Source organism: Typopeltis vanoorti, chromosome 21, assembly GCF_054136105.1.
Source record: "Typopeltis vanoorti isolate ZY-2024b chromosome 21, IOZ_Tvanoo_1.0, whole genome shotgun sequence".
Taxonomy (NCBI): Eukaryota; Metazoa; Arthropoda; class Arachnida; order Uropygi; family Thelyphonidae; genus Typopeltis; species Typopeltis vanoorti.
The window spans coordinates 19,625,454-19,644,149 of NC_143569.1; the positions used below are offsets into that span (position 1 = coordinate 19,625,454).

General features: G+C 36.8%; 1 protein-coding gene across 1 annotated transcript in view; it reads left to right on the forward strand.

Annotated features, from left to right (window-relative positions):
- LOC150094662 (NPC intracellular cholesterol transporter 1-like) overlaps positions 1-18,696 on the forward strand; it is a 559,930-nt gene that overhangs the window by 228,222 nt on the left and 313,012 nt on the right. The window contains exon 12 of the mRNA XM_090411614.1: positions 14,252-14,434. Coding sequence (XP_090267740.1) covers positions 14,252-14,434 — 183 coding nt within the window. The remainder of the gene's footprint in view (positions 1-14,251; positions 14,435-18,696) is intronic.

The following is an 18,696-nucleotide window of genomic DNA, read 5'->3' on the forward strand; positions in this document are numbered from 1 at the left end:
CACTCTTTGATATCTCTCCTTCAACCACCCTCCTATCCATCTCACCAACCCTATATCTATACCCATCTGCTCCAGTTTACTGATTAGGGTTCCATGTGGTATCCTATCAAAGGCCTTGGCAAGGTCCAGTAGTATCACTGTAAACCCATTACCCCTATCCAGTTCAGCCGTCACTGTGTTATAAAACGTGTGCAAGTTACTGAGGCATGATCTACCCTTCACAAAACCATGTTGTCCCCCATACAATATCCCATTTTCATCTATCCAATCCTGTATTATTTTCTTGACTAATTTCTCTAAGACCTTGACAATGATTCCTGATATGCTAATCGGTCAGTAATTTACAACAGCAGTCTTGGAACCACCTTTATGCAGTGGAACTATTTTCCCCTCTTTCCACCCGCTCGGGACTAACCCAGACCCGAGACTCAAATTAAACAAAATGGTCAAGGGTACTGACAATTCTTTAGCTGCTTCTTGTACAACACGAGCTGGTATACCATCCAATCCCACAGATGTATTGACATTGAGGTTATGCAATAGACTACTCACCTCCACTTCATTAACCACAATTCCCGTATAATCTACTGGTTTATTCGTTTCTGCAATGTCACCACCTGGATGATATACTCTTGCAAAGTGCTCACTCAGTAACTCAACTATCTCAACTGATTCAGTTACCTCCCTACCATCGGCATTCTTTAAAATCAATCTCCCATGTACATTTTTCCTTTTACTTGCTACATATCTAAAAAACTGTTTAGGATTCTCTTTAGCCTGCATGGCCAATGTTCTTTCGTAATCCTTTTTTGCTTTTCTTACCACACTCGTTACCCTTCTGGCCTGCGCTTTATACCGTTCATGTGCCTGCCGGTCACCCTTCTCCTTAAATTCCCTCCATAGTTGTTTCTTTTTTTGCAGCTCAAGCTTAATGGTGTTATTCATCCATTTAACCCCTACTTGATTTATTATTCGGACTCTAGGTATACAGTCAGCCATTGCTTCATGCAAGCACTTCTTAACTACCTCCCATGCACTATCAACTTCTAGTCCTTGCAGTTGTACATGCCATGGCACTGAACCAATCAAACTCCTAAGCTTGTCATACTTTCCAGCCCGATAATTCCACATGTACCCTGTCTTAATTGATAATTCTACACCTTTAGCCACCTCCCAAGTGAACACCCTATGATCACTCTCACCGATTGGTGACAATGTGGTCATATTTGTTACAGCCAAATCCTCAGATGTAATTACTAGGTCAAGCACTCTCTGACCCCTAGTATTTTCCATTACATGCTGTCGCAGATAGTTATCCCTTAATAACCGCATAAAATCAAGTTCCTTCCTTCTGTGTGTCCTCTCCTCACTCCAGTCAATGCGACCATAGTTGAAAATTCCCATAATAATCACCATCCTTCCACCCATTTCTTCTATTTGCTTGTGCATACTGTCACCACCATCTTTTTCATCACCTATAGCAGCACCCAATTGTATATTTAGTTCTGCTAGCCACAATCTCACACCAAATGGCCTCAAATGTGCTCTTTTCTCTATCCTGCAATTCAACTTCTATTCTCGTTGGCTGGAGCTCATCAGCTATCATCAACAATACTCCTCCCCCCATTTTTTCTCTCTGTCATTCCTGAACACACTATACCCATCACATTCAATCCCACTAGTTATATCATCTACAGTCAGCCATGTTTCACTAATACTTATAACCTGTGGTCTGGAAGTGCCAACCATGGCCAAAAACTCTTCCTTCTTGTTCCTAATACTCCTAGTATTAGTGTACATGAATTTAAGACCCTCATTAGCCCCAACCCTACCTTGATGCCTTATATTAACTATCCCACTCAGATTTGTTGTCCTTATTTGCTCTGGCATATTATATTCATTCTTACATTCAACTGCCTCCATAAGGACTCTATATCTACTCCCCCCCCCCTTGACAATTCTAGTTTCCCTGAATTTGCACATCCACTACATTCAGCAACACTTTCTCAAGTCTTCTTACACCGTAACCATTCAAATGCAAGCCATCCATCTTATATAGATCCTTTCGCCCATCAAACTCACTCCACACATCCACAAATTCCACACCACTCGTCATACATAACCCACGCATAAAGTCATTCGCAATTATGGCCCTCCTTTTAAACATTTCACTATCATACCGTGGCAAAAGACTAATCATTCTAACTCTCTCACTCTTTTCTTTTGCTACTTCAAACAATTCATTTAGGTCTTCTATCATTTCCATTTTATCTCCTTTCAAATCATTCGTACCTGCCACAACATTAATTTCTTTCACCCTTTCCTTTTGCTCTCTAATAGACTCAGTTACGTCCTTTATGGTCGCACCAGGTTGGTACGATTTTGTCAAATCCTCTACTAACACACCTCGTACTAACGAGTCTCCATACAGCACTCTATCCTTCATTTTGTTCATGTTCACATTCATACGTCTATTTTTCCTGTCATATCTTTTATTATTGGTTGGTTCATTCAGTCTACTTTTGTTCATGCACTCTAGCTGCTGTTTTGCTCTTTCTATCGCACTATTCAACAACGCGATCTCACTCAATGCATCTATCTCATCTTTTTTATTCTCTGAGAAACCATTTATACTATCATTCACACTTTCTACATTCACACTCTCACAATTTTCATGTACAATCTTGCCGTTTCTTGTCATATCCCTATTTCCTTCATTCTGAAGGTTGACAAAAATATCACACGATCCGAAATACACTTCAATTCCTCATTCTCCCTACATTTTCTACACACAGTCAATCCTTTATTATCATCTAACCACACTCCGACTGCACTCCGCAAAGCGTACATTTCACAGCTAGTACACTGACTCATTTCTTTTATAGTAGCATTCTTTGATAAGGATGGCGAACCTTCATTACTGGCCGCCATTTTCCTTCGCACAGATGCCATACTTATTTGCAACGTGTTTTGTCAAATTATACGCTATAACATACCAAAAACAGACGCACTAAAATACGCAAGGCAAACAAAACAAAACTACACAATATTAAGTAATTTGTATTGATAACTGAAAATGATACTTATCTTCTTATCTGGAGCTTGCACGAACACTACACATTACGAATTCATCTAGCGGCGACTTCCCGACATAGATTATGTTATGAAACACTTTAGTACACTAACCACGCTAATAAAGCTCCAATAATATACCAAAATTATAATTCTGCATATGTTCCCGTCTCTTTGATACTCCTGCATGTCTATTCATTTTCTGAGTCAAAACCATATGGTCACTCTCTCCAATTGGTGGGAGATTGTCATCTCAGTTATTATCAACTCTTCTGATGCTATAACCAAATACAAACTCTCTCAGTCCCTGCATGTGCGTGCTTTCGTGCACACGTACACAAACGAATTGAATTACGTGTAAACTGCTTTCTGATTATGTGTCAAATTACCATCTTTTCATAGGCTAATTCCCACCTTTTCACTAGTTTCTCTTTCATTATCCAAAATCTGCTACTTCATTTTACTGTTTAAAAATAATAATAAAATAAAATTGTTCTTTCTGTTAAAACAGGTGTATCTAGAACTGTTGTTGTTGTAAATTGGTTATTTCAGCCACTATCTTCTTTTCTCTCTGGACTTTGCATTCAGTTGTTTAGGACATAGTGGATATTCAAAACTATTTTAATTTTTACAAATTGATATTCCTGTTGTATTTTTGTATTTCCCTTATTTTAAAATCTGTTTGTTTTATGAAAAAAAAAAAAAAATTGATGTTCTGTGTTTTCTCATCTTAAAAAAAAAAAAAAAAAAGATATATAAAATTATTTTTTTGAAATTATTGTATACTTATAAATGTACCGTATTTGCCGGCGTATAAGATGCACCCCCTTTTTTGTACACATTTTTTAGGAAAAAAAAACTTTATCCAAGTTATTATCATTTTCTCAGTTGGGGGTGGCCTGAAGTGCCTCTCTGCAGCCCTGTTTCCATGTTCTTTATCATACACAATCACACGTAGCTTGTATGCAATATTATAGCAATGCTGATGTTTTTCAGCTATAATTTGCCAAGAAATTTAGAGAAAATTTAACGGCAGAAATTTATCATATTCACAACAACCGCAACAACAATTGGGAAGGTTAAATGAATAGGAACACAGCTGTGATTGTCAGTGACAGTGCATGCGCATCCACTGAACTCTATGTAACTGGGATGCTCTCACACACTGCAAGGAAGCAAGAAAGAAATCGCGTAACTCGGAACAGAGAAAATTTCCAGAAATGAAAGTAATAAAAAACTGAGTATCGGAGTATAAGACACACTGTTTTTCAGACATATTTTCAAAGAAAAAAAAGTGCATCTTATATGCCGGCAAATACAGTATTTATTTTTTGATTGTGATGTGATAATAATAATAATAATATTATTATTTTTAGTTTGCTACTTTAAGAAGAAATGCTCATCTGTATACATTTCTCATTTGTGGTAGCATTCGTGGCTATCGAAATAGAAAAAGCAGTTTCATTACTAAGAAACTGTATGGTCATCTGTTAAAAGTTTTAAAAAAATTGCAAATTTTAATGAGATGGTAATGCATAATACATGTGCATTACCATCTCCCAGCAATGCAGTCCAACCTTCCCATGTCCTGTTTTCACAAATGGGGCTCTGGTAAGGAGAGTATTCCTGCCATATCTTCTCTACTGTGATGAAATGCTAATTAGATTTCTCAGTGGTGAGTGATAATCATTTGTCTTTGAAAGACCACCACCCTACTTATCAGAAATATGAAATGGCTTTTGCCACATTTCTTCTACAATATAGGGTCTTTGATTTTCTCCTTGTCCTTCTCGTCAAACATGCAGTGTGTATGATCTTGATGTGCATGCTCAATACACTGTGATGGATGATTTGCATGATCCTGAAGGATATGTTCAACACACTGTAATTAAGTAGGGAATCAAAATCTCCTCTTTGCAGACACAACAGTAAAGTAATTCTCAGGCCAGCTGCTACATAGTACACTAGATAGATCCAACCAGCTAGCAAACAACAGTATGCAGGGGAACTGTAGTGGTCTTACACTAGGTGATGAACTTCATCTCCCATCTAAAGACATTCACAAACATTTATGCCTTTGGTGCTATTTGAACCCACATCCTGTTGGTTGGAGAGTGGATACACTAACCACTCGGCCAACTAGGTGGGCAAATCTAATCAAGCCCATACTTCTTCTCTTGTGTTGATTTTTATATTCTAGTCTATCCTCATACAAACACATGACATCCGTATCTTCCTATTTCCAATAAATTTTGATACTCTTCTTCAGTACTGAATTTGAAGCAGTACTGAAAGTATCATACTTCAAGAATGCTGTATAATATAAATATTGGTGGTAAATTTATATCCTTTGAAGAATGTGATATTTTCTTTTTCTTGGAACTTCATCTTTGACTCACAATGTTCTTTTTTTTTTTCACTCCCAAAAACAGAATGATAATTTTCTTGATGTTTCTACCATCTGAATATTGAAAATAATGATATGAATTATTTACTTATTGTATTTTTTTATTGATTAGTTATACATCTAATGGAAGAGTGACTAGCTGCATAACAATTTGATTTGTTTAGTTATGAAATTTTTAATTTAATGATTGATTTAAAATTTTGAATTGAATTTTGAAATTTTCAAATATTGAATTAACTCTTAAAAATCTTGATATATAAATGAGGGAGAATGTAAAGGAGTTGTTAGAAGAGGCAAAACTGAAGAGCGAGAATGTGGAGATTGTAAGTCTCCTACCACACTACGATAGAGGTGAACTGAGGAGAAGGGCATTGCTAGCTAATGAGTCTTATACATAGGTCGTACAGAAGGAATGATGTAGAATCTGTAGTCTGTGTTTGACAGAAAGAAGGATTTGTACAACGCTGATGAACTGCATCTAAATGGTTTTAGTGTTAGGTGTCTAGAGAAATTTGTTCACTGAGCATTCTGAAGCAGAAATTCCGGAAAACTAAAGCAATTAGAGTGGAAGCAGGTAAGTTAGCATGAAGACACCCATGAAGCGAGTGAGTGTGAGAATGACCAAGTGCAGAATCTAGTCTCTCAATCAAAAATATTGAATAGGGTAGTCAATTTAGGAATTAAAGGTTGGTGGGGAGCATAAATTTAGGGATGCTGAAGTTTTTATATTCCAATGCCTGAAGTATCAGCAACAAGAGAGAGGAGTTTTTGACATTGGTTAGTACAACCTTGCCAAAAGTTGTAGGCATTAGTGAGACTTTGCTAACAGCAGATAATGTACAGGGATAGAATATGAAGGGTTTAGTATTTTCAGGGAAGATAGGATGGGGGGGGGGGGGTACTGCTGATGATAGCAGATGAATTGCAGCCAAAAAGAATAGGAGATAGGTGGCTATTCATTTGAAGCAGTCTTGTGTGAGATGAAGGCCAGTAAGACAAAACATATAGTTGGTTGTTGCTATAGGCTACTGAGTTCCACGGATCTATGTGATCTGGAACAGATGTGTCGGCAAATTACTATGGGTACAGGTTGAGTGATTATTATGGGGACTTCTAAACTATGGAGATATATAGACTAGAAGGAAGAAAGATGACATGGCAAGAAGGAAATAGAATTTATACACCTGCTGAGAGTTAATTACTTAAGGCCACATGTGATGGAGGGGACTAGAGGTGGGAGAGTATTGGATCTTCATAGGATCAGAAGAGCTATCCATATCTAATGTGACCACATTGCCTCCAATTGGCAAAAGGGACCATACGGTCTTGACTTGGTAGATTGTACAGTTTGAGGATTATTCTGTCAAAAAAGAGGTATATGTGGAACTACAAGGCAGATTATTCTGACAAGCTTAGGAGGAAGCTTATATGTGTACCATCACATAAAACACTGCAGAGTAGGGATGTTAGTAGTGCATGGGAGATAGTTAAGGGGTCATCTAGAGCAGTGCTTCCCAAACTGTGGGCCGTAGGTTTTGTTGAGGGGGGCCGTGAAATAATGAAAACAAATTTAAAATGTTTTAAGACTAAGTAGATTTTTTTTATTTTAAAATAAACGTATTTAACTTTTATTATTTATTATTTCTTTTTTGTTATTTTTTATATTTTAATGGAAAAATTCACACATTGGTGTTGGTTCACAAACTTTGCTTCTTGCGTATTTCGGCGCTTAATGAATATTACTAAATATTGTTTATTCATATGTTTCATTTCAAAGCAGTGGTTAATTGTATTTACTTCGAATGCTCTCCAGGGAAGCTCCAAATCTTCCTGTCTCTTTCATCATGCGTTCGTAATCAGGGACTGTTGATATTGACTTTATATACATATCAAAACTCGTTTTATATTATCACTATCATCGGAGCTAGTTTTCTGTTACCAATAAAAGTTTCGCATATACTTCACACATGAAAAAAAAAAAGCTTGAACAAGTTCATGTGGGGAGACATTAACTCGCTTGCAGTGGTAAACAACACCCCTCCCTAACAACCACTATACTGCAGAGGCAATAAAAGCAAGTACTTTTATTATGCCAGTGAATAAGGTATGAGGAGTCTGTGTAATATATTTCTCAACAAATAGTGCAATTAGAGACAACTGGGATAAAAACACACTAATTAATGAATCACATGTTCCCCTCATACAGAAACTATGCTGTATAGACTGAAACAAAACCATATGTTGCATGGGCAAACACAGTATCTAACTAAAAACTATTGTTATTAATTAGACGTGTGTGAGTTCGATTTCCCAAGGCAGCAATAAAATTCAACCGAATGTGTTAAAACTAAGTAATATATATATATATATAATGAATGTTATGGCAGTTTCACATATGGAATTCGGTTGAAGAGAGTTAGCATTTCAACTCAGTTTATCTTTCAGTTACGCGATCTTTTGTTAATACCGCACCAATCACATGCACGTTTTAATAACCTGCCTTTGCTGTCTGTTTCGCGTTAGGCTTAATTACGGTAAAGGGAGAAAAGTCACAAAAGCGAAAAATGTTCCTGGTCAGGGAATTCCGTTATTCAGGTAATATTCACTCATTTCATGTTATCAGTCTATGGTGTGTCAGTATCGGTAAGTGGTGATATTATTTGATCTATTCTATGTTAAAAAAATTTAACCCTGAGATGGATAAGTGGCTGATGAAAAATAAAAAAAAATTCCCGCGAACAATCAGAAGAAGCAGAAACAGACTTAAAAAAAAAGGACAGTATTTCATATTTTACCAGAACAGCCCGCATCGTCTTCAGAACCAAACGGTAAGAGGCAAAAAATGTAATATATGCATTTGATTTTTGCAATATTCGCTGTGTATGTTTTGTATTGAATATAAATACAATAAATATTATAATAATATATCTCTCTATTACGATTTTTTTCGAGGGGGGCCGTGAAATATTTTAATTTTTGCAATAGGGGCCCTGACATCCAGAAGTTTGGGAAGAACTGATCTAGAGAAATCAGTATTAAATTGTATACCTAAGGTAAGGAGGGTTAATCAGGTAGGCATTAGAGGAATGACTAATATCATTAAACACAAGCTGCAGAAGAACAAAATGCTGTAGAGGATAAGGTATATAAAGAGAAAGATGACCAGTAAACGCACGAACAGGATAAGGCTCAGGCAAGAAAGGTAACCAGCATGGCAAGGAAGGCAAAATCAGATTATGAGAAGAATCTAGCCAAGCAGGCCAAAGGAAATCCCAAAGAGCTCTTTCATTATGTGGAATAAAAGGAAGACAATGGACGATTAACCTTAATGATTGATGATGGTCACGAGGTAAAAAAACCAGATAAAATAGTTGAGTTACTGAGTAACCACTTTGCAAGGGCATATCATCCTAGTGAAGTTACTGCTTTAACATATGTGACACGCTAATACAGGAACAGAGGTGGATGTATTGGAGGTTCTTAGGATGTTGCAGAATCTCAGTGTAAATACAGCTGTGGGATTAGATCAGATATCAGCTACAGTTTGCGAGAATGCGCAAGGGAACTAGCAATGCCTCTGACTAGGCAGTTTAATTTAATTCTCATCTGGCATAGTTCCAAGGGGAAAGAAAGCAAAATAATTCCCTTACTTATGGGAGGTTCTAAGACTGCAGTAGCAAATTATAGACCAATGAGTATCTCAGATGTGGTGGTCAGAAAGAGAATTTAAGAATGGGTGGGTAAAAATATGATAGTGTTGCCCCTCATATAAAATATGAAGGGCAACATGCCTTTGTAAAGGGTCATCAGTCATGCATTAGTAATTTATGAACTTCTATAATAGAGTAACATCTGAGTTGGATAAAGGAAATGGCTATGCAATGATTCTGCCAGCTTTTAAAGCAACAGCATTTGACAGAATACCACATAGAACTCTGTTATGCCAATTAGAACAAATGGAGATGGATATGACACTGGTTAAGTGAATGGCTGCTGGACAGAATAGAAAAAGTGATATGTGGAGGAGCAGAATTGAAGTGAAAACAGGTGACTAGTGGTGTGTTACAAGATTTGATACTGGGACTATTGCTGTTTAATTTGTGCATAAATGATATAGGAATTAACCTGAAAGGAAATGTTCAGTTGTTTGCAGATGATTCAAAATTAGGTAGAGTAATAGTTAATCAAGGCAATTTAGAGAGTTTGCAGGACAACTTAAATAGGCTGTCAGTATGGGCAAAAGATAATGGATGTCAGTTTAATGTGGAGAAATATAAAGTTATGTATTTTGGGATACAAAATTACAAACTGTTTATCACATTGATGGCACTGTATTTCAGGAAATAAATGAAGCTAGAGATTTAGGGATGTGGTAAACAGAGAATTAAAACTTAGAGGACATATTGGTATGGTTGCTAAGGTAGCCAAAAGTAAATTATTAATGCATGACTAAAGACTGTTTTTAGAATCTGTAGTGGAACTCAGAAATCAACTGAATTTAATTAAATATGGTTGCATGAAACTTCTTAAAAATTTGGAAACATTAAGCCCATAAGATGCCTCACAGTAAACTTTACTTTTCCGTTCCACCATAGATCAGCTCCCTCTTCTCTTAGTGCTTGGAGTATATATAATACTCTATTCCTGCAAGCTGGCTTGCTTCAGACAGACAGTTAGATCAGCAACCATCTGTTTAGAACACAAATCATACATCTGCAATCATGACTATGGTTAATCTGGCCTTGAAGACCATGTTTTGGATACAACCCACAGGATCTCCTAGAGAAAAATTACCATGCTCCACCATAGTAAATTCAAAAAAGAAAGACTTTTTAGCATTTGTGGTGGCACTTAAATAAACTGAATTTAATTAAATACATTTGCATAAAACTTCCCAAAATATGGGAAACATTAATTATCCGAGATTCCACTTTACATCCTAAGCCACCTACAAATGCCTATAGAGGGTGCACCACACCTAGATAGGACTTTAGAGGTCCCCCAATGTATTTCACTTAGTATTGTGTTGTATTTGAGTGTGTGTTACAAGAGTTATTTAATCCCTGAAGATGTCTCAGTAACTGAGATGAAGCATTAAAATTAGTTTTAATTCTTTCCTAGTGCTGTAAATATTCCATTAAACCTTCAACATGATGTCCTCATAGCACTTAAGCCTCAACACATGGATTTATCATCTGCATTGCCCCTCCTGTTATTCATCATATCCAATTTTGACATTTATGTATTTTTATGCAAATAATGTTATACTTCTAAACTAAATAAATCTTGTATAAGCTTGCAAGTTTCCATGACAAAATTGAATAGCTGTTGTAATAAATTTGGTATGAAACTTAGCAATAAAAAAGGTAATGATAATGAAAATTGGAAGAAACATTGCAAACATCAGCTGCATCCTGAATGGAGAACCCATAGAACAAGTACACTATCTACCAATAATTGTCCGGACACCTCTGTTATATGAAGTTAAGGAATATTTTGGGTTTGTTAATAACAATAACTGGCGTACAGGTAGCAGGAAGCAGTATTTCATTGTAGTAGTTAAATACAGGTGGTATGGCAACATGACATGAACTCAGTGACTTCGAGAGAGGTGTCATCGTTGGCCGTCACATCAATGGATGGTGATGCAATCAACAAAGGGAGACATTCTGGCGTCACTAGTGCAGGGAAACACCCATGGTGGCTTCAGAAAATGACTGACATGACAGGAAAGTGTTAAAACAGGTGACAACATGCAAAAAATCAGCACAGACCATCTGTGATGAGTTCGTACAATGCCAGTAACACAATGGTGAGCACTAATACTGTACAAAAAGAACTCCATTTACTGGGTTTCCACAGAAGAGCAGCAGCAGCACACAAGTCAAACATCACAACAACAAACAAGTCAGCTAGTCTGGCCTGGTACAATGAGCTTGTGAACTGGACAATTGACCAGTGGAAAATGGTACTCTGGAGTGATGAATCAAGATTCAACTGTTTCCAGTCTGATGGCAAGGTGTGGAGGCAGCCTGGTGAACTCTTGTAACCACAGTGTATTGTACCCACAGTAAAGTTTGGTGGAGGAGTAATGGTGTGGGGTGCATTCAGCTGGTTTGGTGTTGGACCACTGGTCATTGTCTGTGGTTCCATGAAGGCAGCTCAGTACCTTGATATTCTGGATAATCAGGTTCTGCCTGCACTCTACAATTTTTATGGAATGGACCCTGGTTACTATCAAGATGGCACTGCCCATATCACAAAGCTGCAGCTGTTATGGAATGATATGAAGGGATGGGTGTTAAATACTGTGGCCTGTACAGAGCCCTGACTCCAACCCCATCAAATACCTGTGGGATTTTTTAAAAATTTTTTTATTTCGTATCCAAACACAAGTGGTGCAGTAGTAAGTGGTACAACATGATTTACAACAAATTAGGATACATTACAATGAGATCAGCTTAGATTTGATAGGTGAATTATACAGGGAATAATAATTAAATATGAAAAAAAAGGAAACTGTACATAACTTATATACATTAAACATGGTCTGATGTTCCTCCAGTATCTTGCACAATCAACTGCTCTTTCTGTGCAGGAATAAGGTCCTCTTTTGTGCATGGTGACGGAAGAAAGGGACAAGAAAGAAGGTGTTCTTTCTTGTCCCTTTGAGTGTGGGACTGGGTTATCCCACACTCACAATTGTCTGGAACAGTGAGGTAGCCACATTTGATGAGGTTTTGTTTGCAGCGTCCTGTCATTTGAAGTCTGTTGAGGCTTTTCCAAGTATTCCAATCAAAGTGAAAGATGTTCGGCTGTTGGAATACCGGTATTATTTTCAGGATATAGTGCAAGCCATTGTTGAAGTCTTGTCTCTAGGAGGTTTTCAGGTGGTTCAACAGTTGTCAGGAAGCTATGTTGGGATCTTAGTCTTTGGGGCACTGTGGTCTGGTCGAATAGTGGATGGCATTCATCATTCATTTGTTTGCTTCTTTTCATCAGCTGAGAATGCAGGTCTTCGAATTGAAGGGGGTGCAATACCAGCCAAAGTATACAGGTTCTTGGTTGGTTTAAGGCATCCTGTAATTAAGCGGCAGCTTTCATTCAATGCTGGATCAAGTTTTTCAGCATGGCAGGATCTGGACCATACTGGGCAGGCATATTCAGCAGAAGAATAGCAAAGGGCAAAGGCAGAAGATCTCAGTGTGCTAGGGTCTGCACCCCCATTTGGAGGAGGTAAGCTTTCTTAGTATACTGTTTCTTGCATTCACTTTTGCCTTTGTTTTTTCTATATGGGTTTTATATGAGAGGGTGCAGTTGAGAGTCACACAGAAGTAGATTGGGTTCCAGAAATGTTCTATATTAGAGCCTTCCCAAGAAATCTTTAGCTTCCTGTTCGCTTCCTTATTGTTAAGGTGGAAAAGGCCAGTCTGGGTGTTCAAGGGGTTTGGTTTTAGTTGATTGCTGGTATAGTATGTGGTTAGAACTATTAAGGCAAGTGATAGAGTAGTTTCAATGGACTTGAAATTTTTTGATTGAGTAGCCATGACAAGGTCATCAACATAGATAAAATTTCTAGTTCCTGGAAAGATGGGGAGATCATTGACATACATGTTGAAAAGTAATGGTGATAACACTTCTCTGGGGGAGGCCATTTTTTTGGAGGTGCCAGCGGCTCTTCCTACCTCCCAGGTCCGCGTAAAAGCATCTGATTTCCAAGAGTGATTGGATCAGGTGGACAAGGCAATAGTCTCTACTTATTCTGTATATTTTATTTCTAAGTGTGAGATGGTTTATGGTATCATATGCTGCAGTTAGATCTACAAAGACTGCTCCTGTGACTAGTTTTTGCTCATAACCATTTTCTATATATTGAGTGAGGTTGTGAATTTGTGATGTGCAGGATTTGCTTGGTCTAAAGCCAGCCTGCTCAGCAATAAGATGGGGTTCGATTAGGGGTTGTAGCCTATTCAAAATTAATCGTTCATAGAGTTTAAAGAGGTTGCTGAGTAGTGATATAGGTCTGTAATTCATCCTGTGGGATGAATTGGAGCGATGATTGAGGTCCAGAACAGCACGTCCTCGATCTGTCACTGAACCAGTCTATTATCACGTCCTATCTTCTGCAGGTTATACACCAATCTGTAATGTAGTAATCTATCAAATCCTTTTCGAATATTCCAATAAAAATCACTGTATATGAATCTCCTTTATCCAATGCATTTTGTCACCTTATCATAAAATGTAAGCAGATTGCTAAAACAAGACCTGTCCTCCACATACTCATGGTGATCGTTGTAGAGAATCATATGTCTGCCATTCCAATCCTGTATTCTTTTCCTAACCAGTTTTTCCAACACTAGGACCACAACTGCAGATATACAGACTGGTTGATAATTAGAAACTTCTGTCCTAGAACTATGCTTGTAGAAAGGTACTATTTTGTCTCTTTTCCAATCTTACAGTAGTAAGATAAGAAAATCTTACAGGAGGGAAGGCTCCTTAGGAGCCTACTGTAAGACTGTCATTAAGGATTTGATTATTTCATTTGTTTAGGAAGAATATATATTTGACTGCAAGCTTTCATCACTGACATTGGCATTTCACTCTATTTTGCCATGGTTTGGAAAGGAGAAAACTATTTCTTTGATTCTGTCTCATAGTAGTATAAAAAATGTTTGTTTCCAACTTGCTTATTGAGTTTAACTGAACTAACTTGCATTTAGCTGACATTTATAGAGGAGAGTATAATTTCTATTCTCTTTATTTCAGGTTGGGTGCAGTATTATGCTTGGGCTGGCTGGTGTTGTTATTGTATTGATTTCTGTATTTACCTCCCTGGGTATATTTTGTTTCATGGGAATCCCTGCTACTTTAATCATTATAGAGGTGATCCCATTCTTAGTTCTTGCTGTCGGTGTGGATAACATTTTTATCCTGGTCCAGGCTTTTCAGGTATGAAAATTTTTGTTTTATCACTATTTTCTTTTATTTATATTTATTTAACAATTGATTACCATGTTGAAAATTTATTTATCACTAGGTTAGACTATAATCGATTTAGTTTAATCCTTTATCCCAGTGAGAGCAAACAAAGTTTGCGCCTGAAAATATCTTCAGGACTAAATATAGTGTTGTACTATCTTATCCAGTAAGTAGTGCAACACCAAGGCAACTCGTGGCAAAGGTGGAGCAAGCTACCAGGCACTTCTAACCCAGTATCTCCCATAATGCAAAACACATTTCCTATGTGGATATGTATACTGTTATGCATTAAAGGGATTGGCCATCTACCCAGACTAGTTTCGACCTTTATTGAGGTCTCTTCAGTGGGAGCCAGGCCCAGAGCTGGAGATACCAGGCCGAAGCAGTAGCAAGTCATCTGTGCCTATGGGAGTTGCCAAAAGGCACTACTGTTGCACTACTTACTGGATAAGATAGTACAACACTATATTTAGTCCTGAAGATATTTTCAGGCGCAAACTTTGTTTGCTCTCACTGGGATAAAGGATTAAACTAAATCGATTATAGTCTAACCTAGTGATAAATAAATTTTCAACATCTTTCTCTAAATCCAGAGTAATTTTTAAAAAAGGTGATAAACCTTTTGGCAACTCCCATAGGCACAGATGACTTGCTACTGCTTCGGCCTGGTATCTCCAGCTCTGGGCCTGGCTCCCACTGAAGAGACCTCAATAAAGGTCGAAACTAGTCTGGGTAGATGGCCAATCCCTTTAATGCATAACAGTATACATATCCACATAGGAAATGTGTTTTGCATTATGGGAGATACTGGGTTAGAAGTGCCTGGTAGCTTGCTCCACCTTTGCCACGAGTTGCCTTGGTGTTGCACTACTTACTGGATAAGATAGTACAACACTATATTTAGTCCTGAAGATATTTTCAGGCGCAAACTTTGTTTGCTCTCACTGGGATAAAGGATTAAACTAAATCGATTATAATTGATTACCATATTCAGTTTTAAACTACAAAATAGTTGTTACAACTACTGTTCTGTAACTATTATGATTTCTTTTACATGTATCAGCCTACTAATATCAGGTTACATTGAGTAACCTGATACATGTTAAAAGAAAAGTGGTTAAACTATAAATACTGTGATTAAAACTGTTGAGAGTTATCAAATGGCTGTCTTTCTTCATTGCCATAAACTGTATGCAGGAGAATGCGTTTTCATTACACGGACTTGCATGTTTGATTCTTGTTTTCAGAAAGATTTAAAAGTAAAAAGAAAAAAATCTTTGAAAGTTAATATTTGAATTTCAGTGCAGTCTATTACAAATTTGTCTGTAAGGTGAACTATGTTTATCACAGTAAGCTCATATACTGAAAACACTGCTAATGGTATTGTATGTATATATATATATAATATACTGGAAACTCACTTACTAAATAACTTAAGGAATTCACAACATACAATAGAATATAAATTAAATTAAACTTTAAATAAATATTTCCAATATTGCCATCTTCACAGGAACCTAAAATAAAGACACGTGCACTCAGGCACTACACACAGTAAATGAGGAAGAAGCAAGGAAGCTATTGTTTTTTCTAAAGGTCCTGATGGTTCCCCTAGCATATGTAGGTATTCTTGGCTGTTGGGCTGAAGGTCTTCTGATGCATGCCTCCCAAATTTGGGGCAGTCTCATGCAGCCGAATTTGTTGAGGTTTGGCATGTTTCTTAGGGCTGAGGCTGATTCCATGAGAAGTCTTTCAAATTTGAATTTGCTACGGTGTATTACTGTAGCTTTCTTCCACTGTATTCTGTGGCATGTATCCAGAGCATGGTCTGCAAGACCAGAGTGGCTGTACTGGTGAAAAACGGATGTAGTCCTTGTGTTCTGAAATTCTGATATTTGCTGTCCTGCCTGTTTGGCCAAAGTAGGACAGCTTACAGCTTCAAGGGACCTGGTATACACCAGGTAGGTCTAGGGGAAGTGATTGGTGTTTTGTGGCACAGATAAGGGATGCCAATTTTTTATATGGTCTGTAACAAGAGGTCAAGTCATGTTTTGTTAAGATTTTGGCAATTTTTTCTGAGGTGCCTCGGATGTAGGGAATGGTGATGGATTTAGAGTAATTCTTGTTATGAAGAGGGGGGGGGAGTGTTGTGGTTTATTGGTTTCAATATTTTTTGGATTTTTTGGGGGGGTAGCCATTGGCTGAGAAAATGTTGAGGATGTGGTTTAGTTCAGTGGTTAGGGCATTGTCATTTGAGCAGATTAGTTTAGCCCTGTTGTATAGTGTCTTAATAACCAAATTGTTGTGTGTGTGTGTGTGGGGGGGGGGGTTGTTGGTGGAATATATCTGTTTTCTATAGCTACAGTAATACACCGTAGCAAATTCAAATTTGAAAGACTTTTCATGGAATCAGCCTCAGCCCTAAGAAACATGCCAAACCTCAACAAATTCGGCTGCATGAGACTGCACCAAATTTGGGAGACATACATCAGAAGACCTTCAGCCCAACGGCCAAGAATACCTACATAGCCCGCTAGGGGGCACCATCAGGACTTTTAGGGAAAACAATAGCTTCCTTGCTTCTTCCTCATTTACTGTGTGTAGTGCCTGAGTGCACGTGTCTTTATTTTAAGTTCCTGTGAAGATGGCAATATTGGAAATATTTATTTAAAGTTTAATTTAATTTATATTCTATTGTACGTTGTGAATTCCTTAAGTTATTTAGTAAGCATGTATAACCACGTATAAGCCTTCCTACGAGAAACTGGAAACTCATATACTGGAAACACTGCTAATGTATCTTATATATATATATATATATATATATATATATAGCATTTGTAGTATTAACTCGGTACTGGGATATGTTCATATTTATATATACTGACTATAACCGAGACTTAGAATAACAATTAAATTTATTCAAAACGCAACGTTTCATCGGATTGTCCGACTTCTTCAGGCATGGGAATATAGAAAGCAAATAAAAAACACTATAAGAAACATCGTATCACTATAAAACGACTATTATAAAATTCAGTTAGCTTTGAACTGTGGCTACAGTCCATGTTGAAGTTCTATTGTTGTCTTAACAATAGAACTTCAACACGGACTGTAGCTACAGTTTTGAATAAATTTAATTGTTATTCTAGTCTTGGTAATAGTCAGTGTATATAAATATGAACATATATATATATATATATATATATATATGTAAATAAATAATAAAAAAAAAACAACCAAGTTTATAAAATTACTTGGTATTCTTAATATATATATATATATATATATATATATATATATATATATATATATAAAGATTTTTATAGTCTACAAACCTTGTGATTGTTTAATGTTATGTTCTTGATACAAATTTTATCACATAAAAAATAATAATGTCATCCAAAAGAAGCAAGTCCGATTCTGATATAGATAGCAAGAAAAGAAAAACATCGACTTTGGAAACAAAACTCAACATTATTAAGGATTTTGAAGGCGGAATGAAAATTTGTGAGCTAGCAAAGAAGTTCGGTCTACACAAATCCACAGTAAGAACAATCATAAAAGAAAGGTTTACAGATTTTGGAGGACATAGATTCTAACGGGGAACGAATTGTAGCCACAAGGCAAGGAATAAAAAAATCATTGGCTTGCTATGAAGAAATTTTGCATGACATTCATGTTTCATTCTTGTTGATCGTTTCAAGATTTTATTACACGATTTACATAGAAATAACTTTCTTTTTTTTATGTACGAAAAACTACAATTATGATTATATTTCTTTAAAAAAATATAGGTGTTTTTGTAAACCTTTGGTCCCAATTAACTAATATTTTGTATGGTTGTATATATAAATTACATGCAAAATTATACCCCGAGTTAGGCGAATTCGACTTACGCGTTTTTTGTAGGTCCCACCCTGCCATGTAACTTCGGGGTATGACTGTATATATATGGGCATGGACAGCAGGGTTTTCTCTCCCCTGTTTATCTTGGGTTTTTCATCCTGCAAGCAGGCAAACCGGCCCCGTGAACACATAGGCTACAGTCATAGGATACCTCCAGGAATAAGTAGTGAGCAACCTATTCTGTAGGATTTCGGTTCTGAATGCCTACACCGTGAAAGTTGTAGGTCTACATGTGAATATAAAATTAGGATGCTAGGAATTAGGAGGATATATATATATGTATATATATATATATATATATATATATATATATATATAAGTAT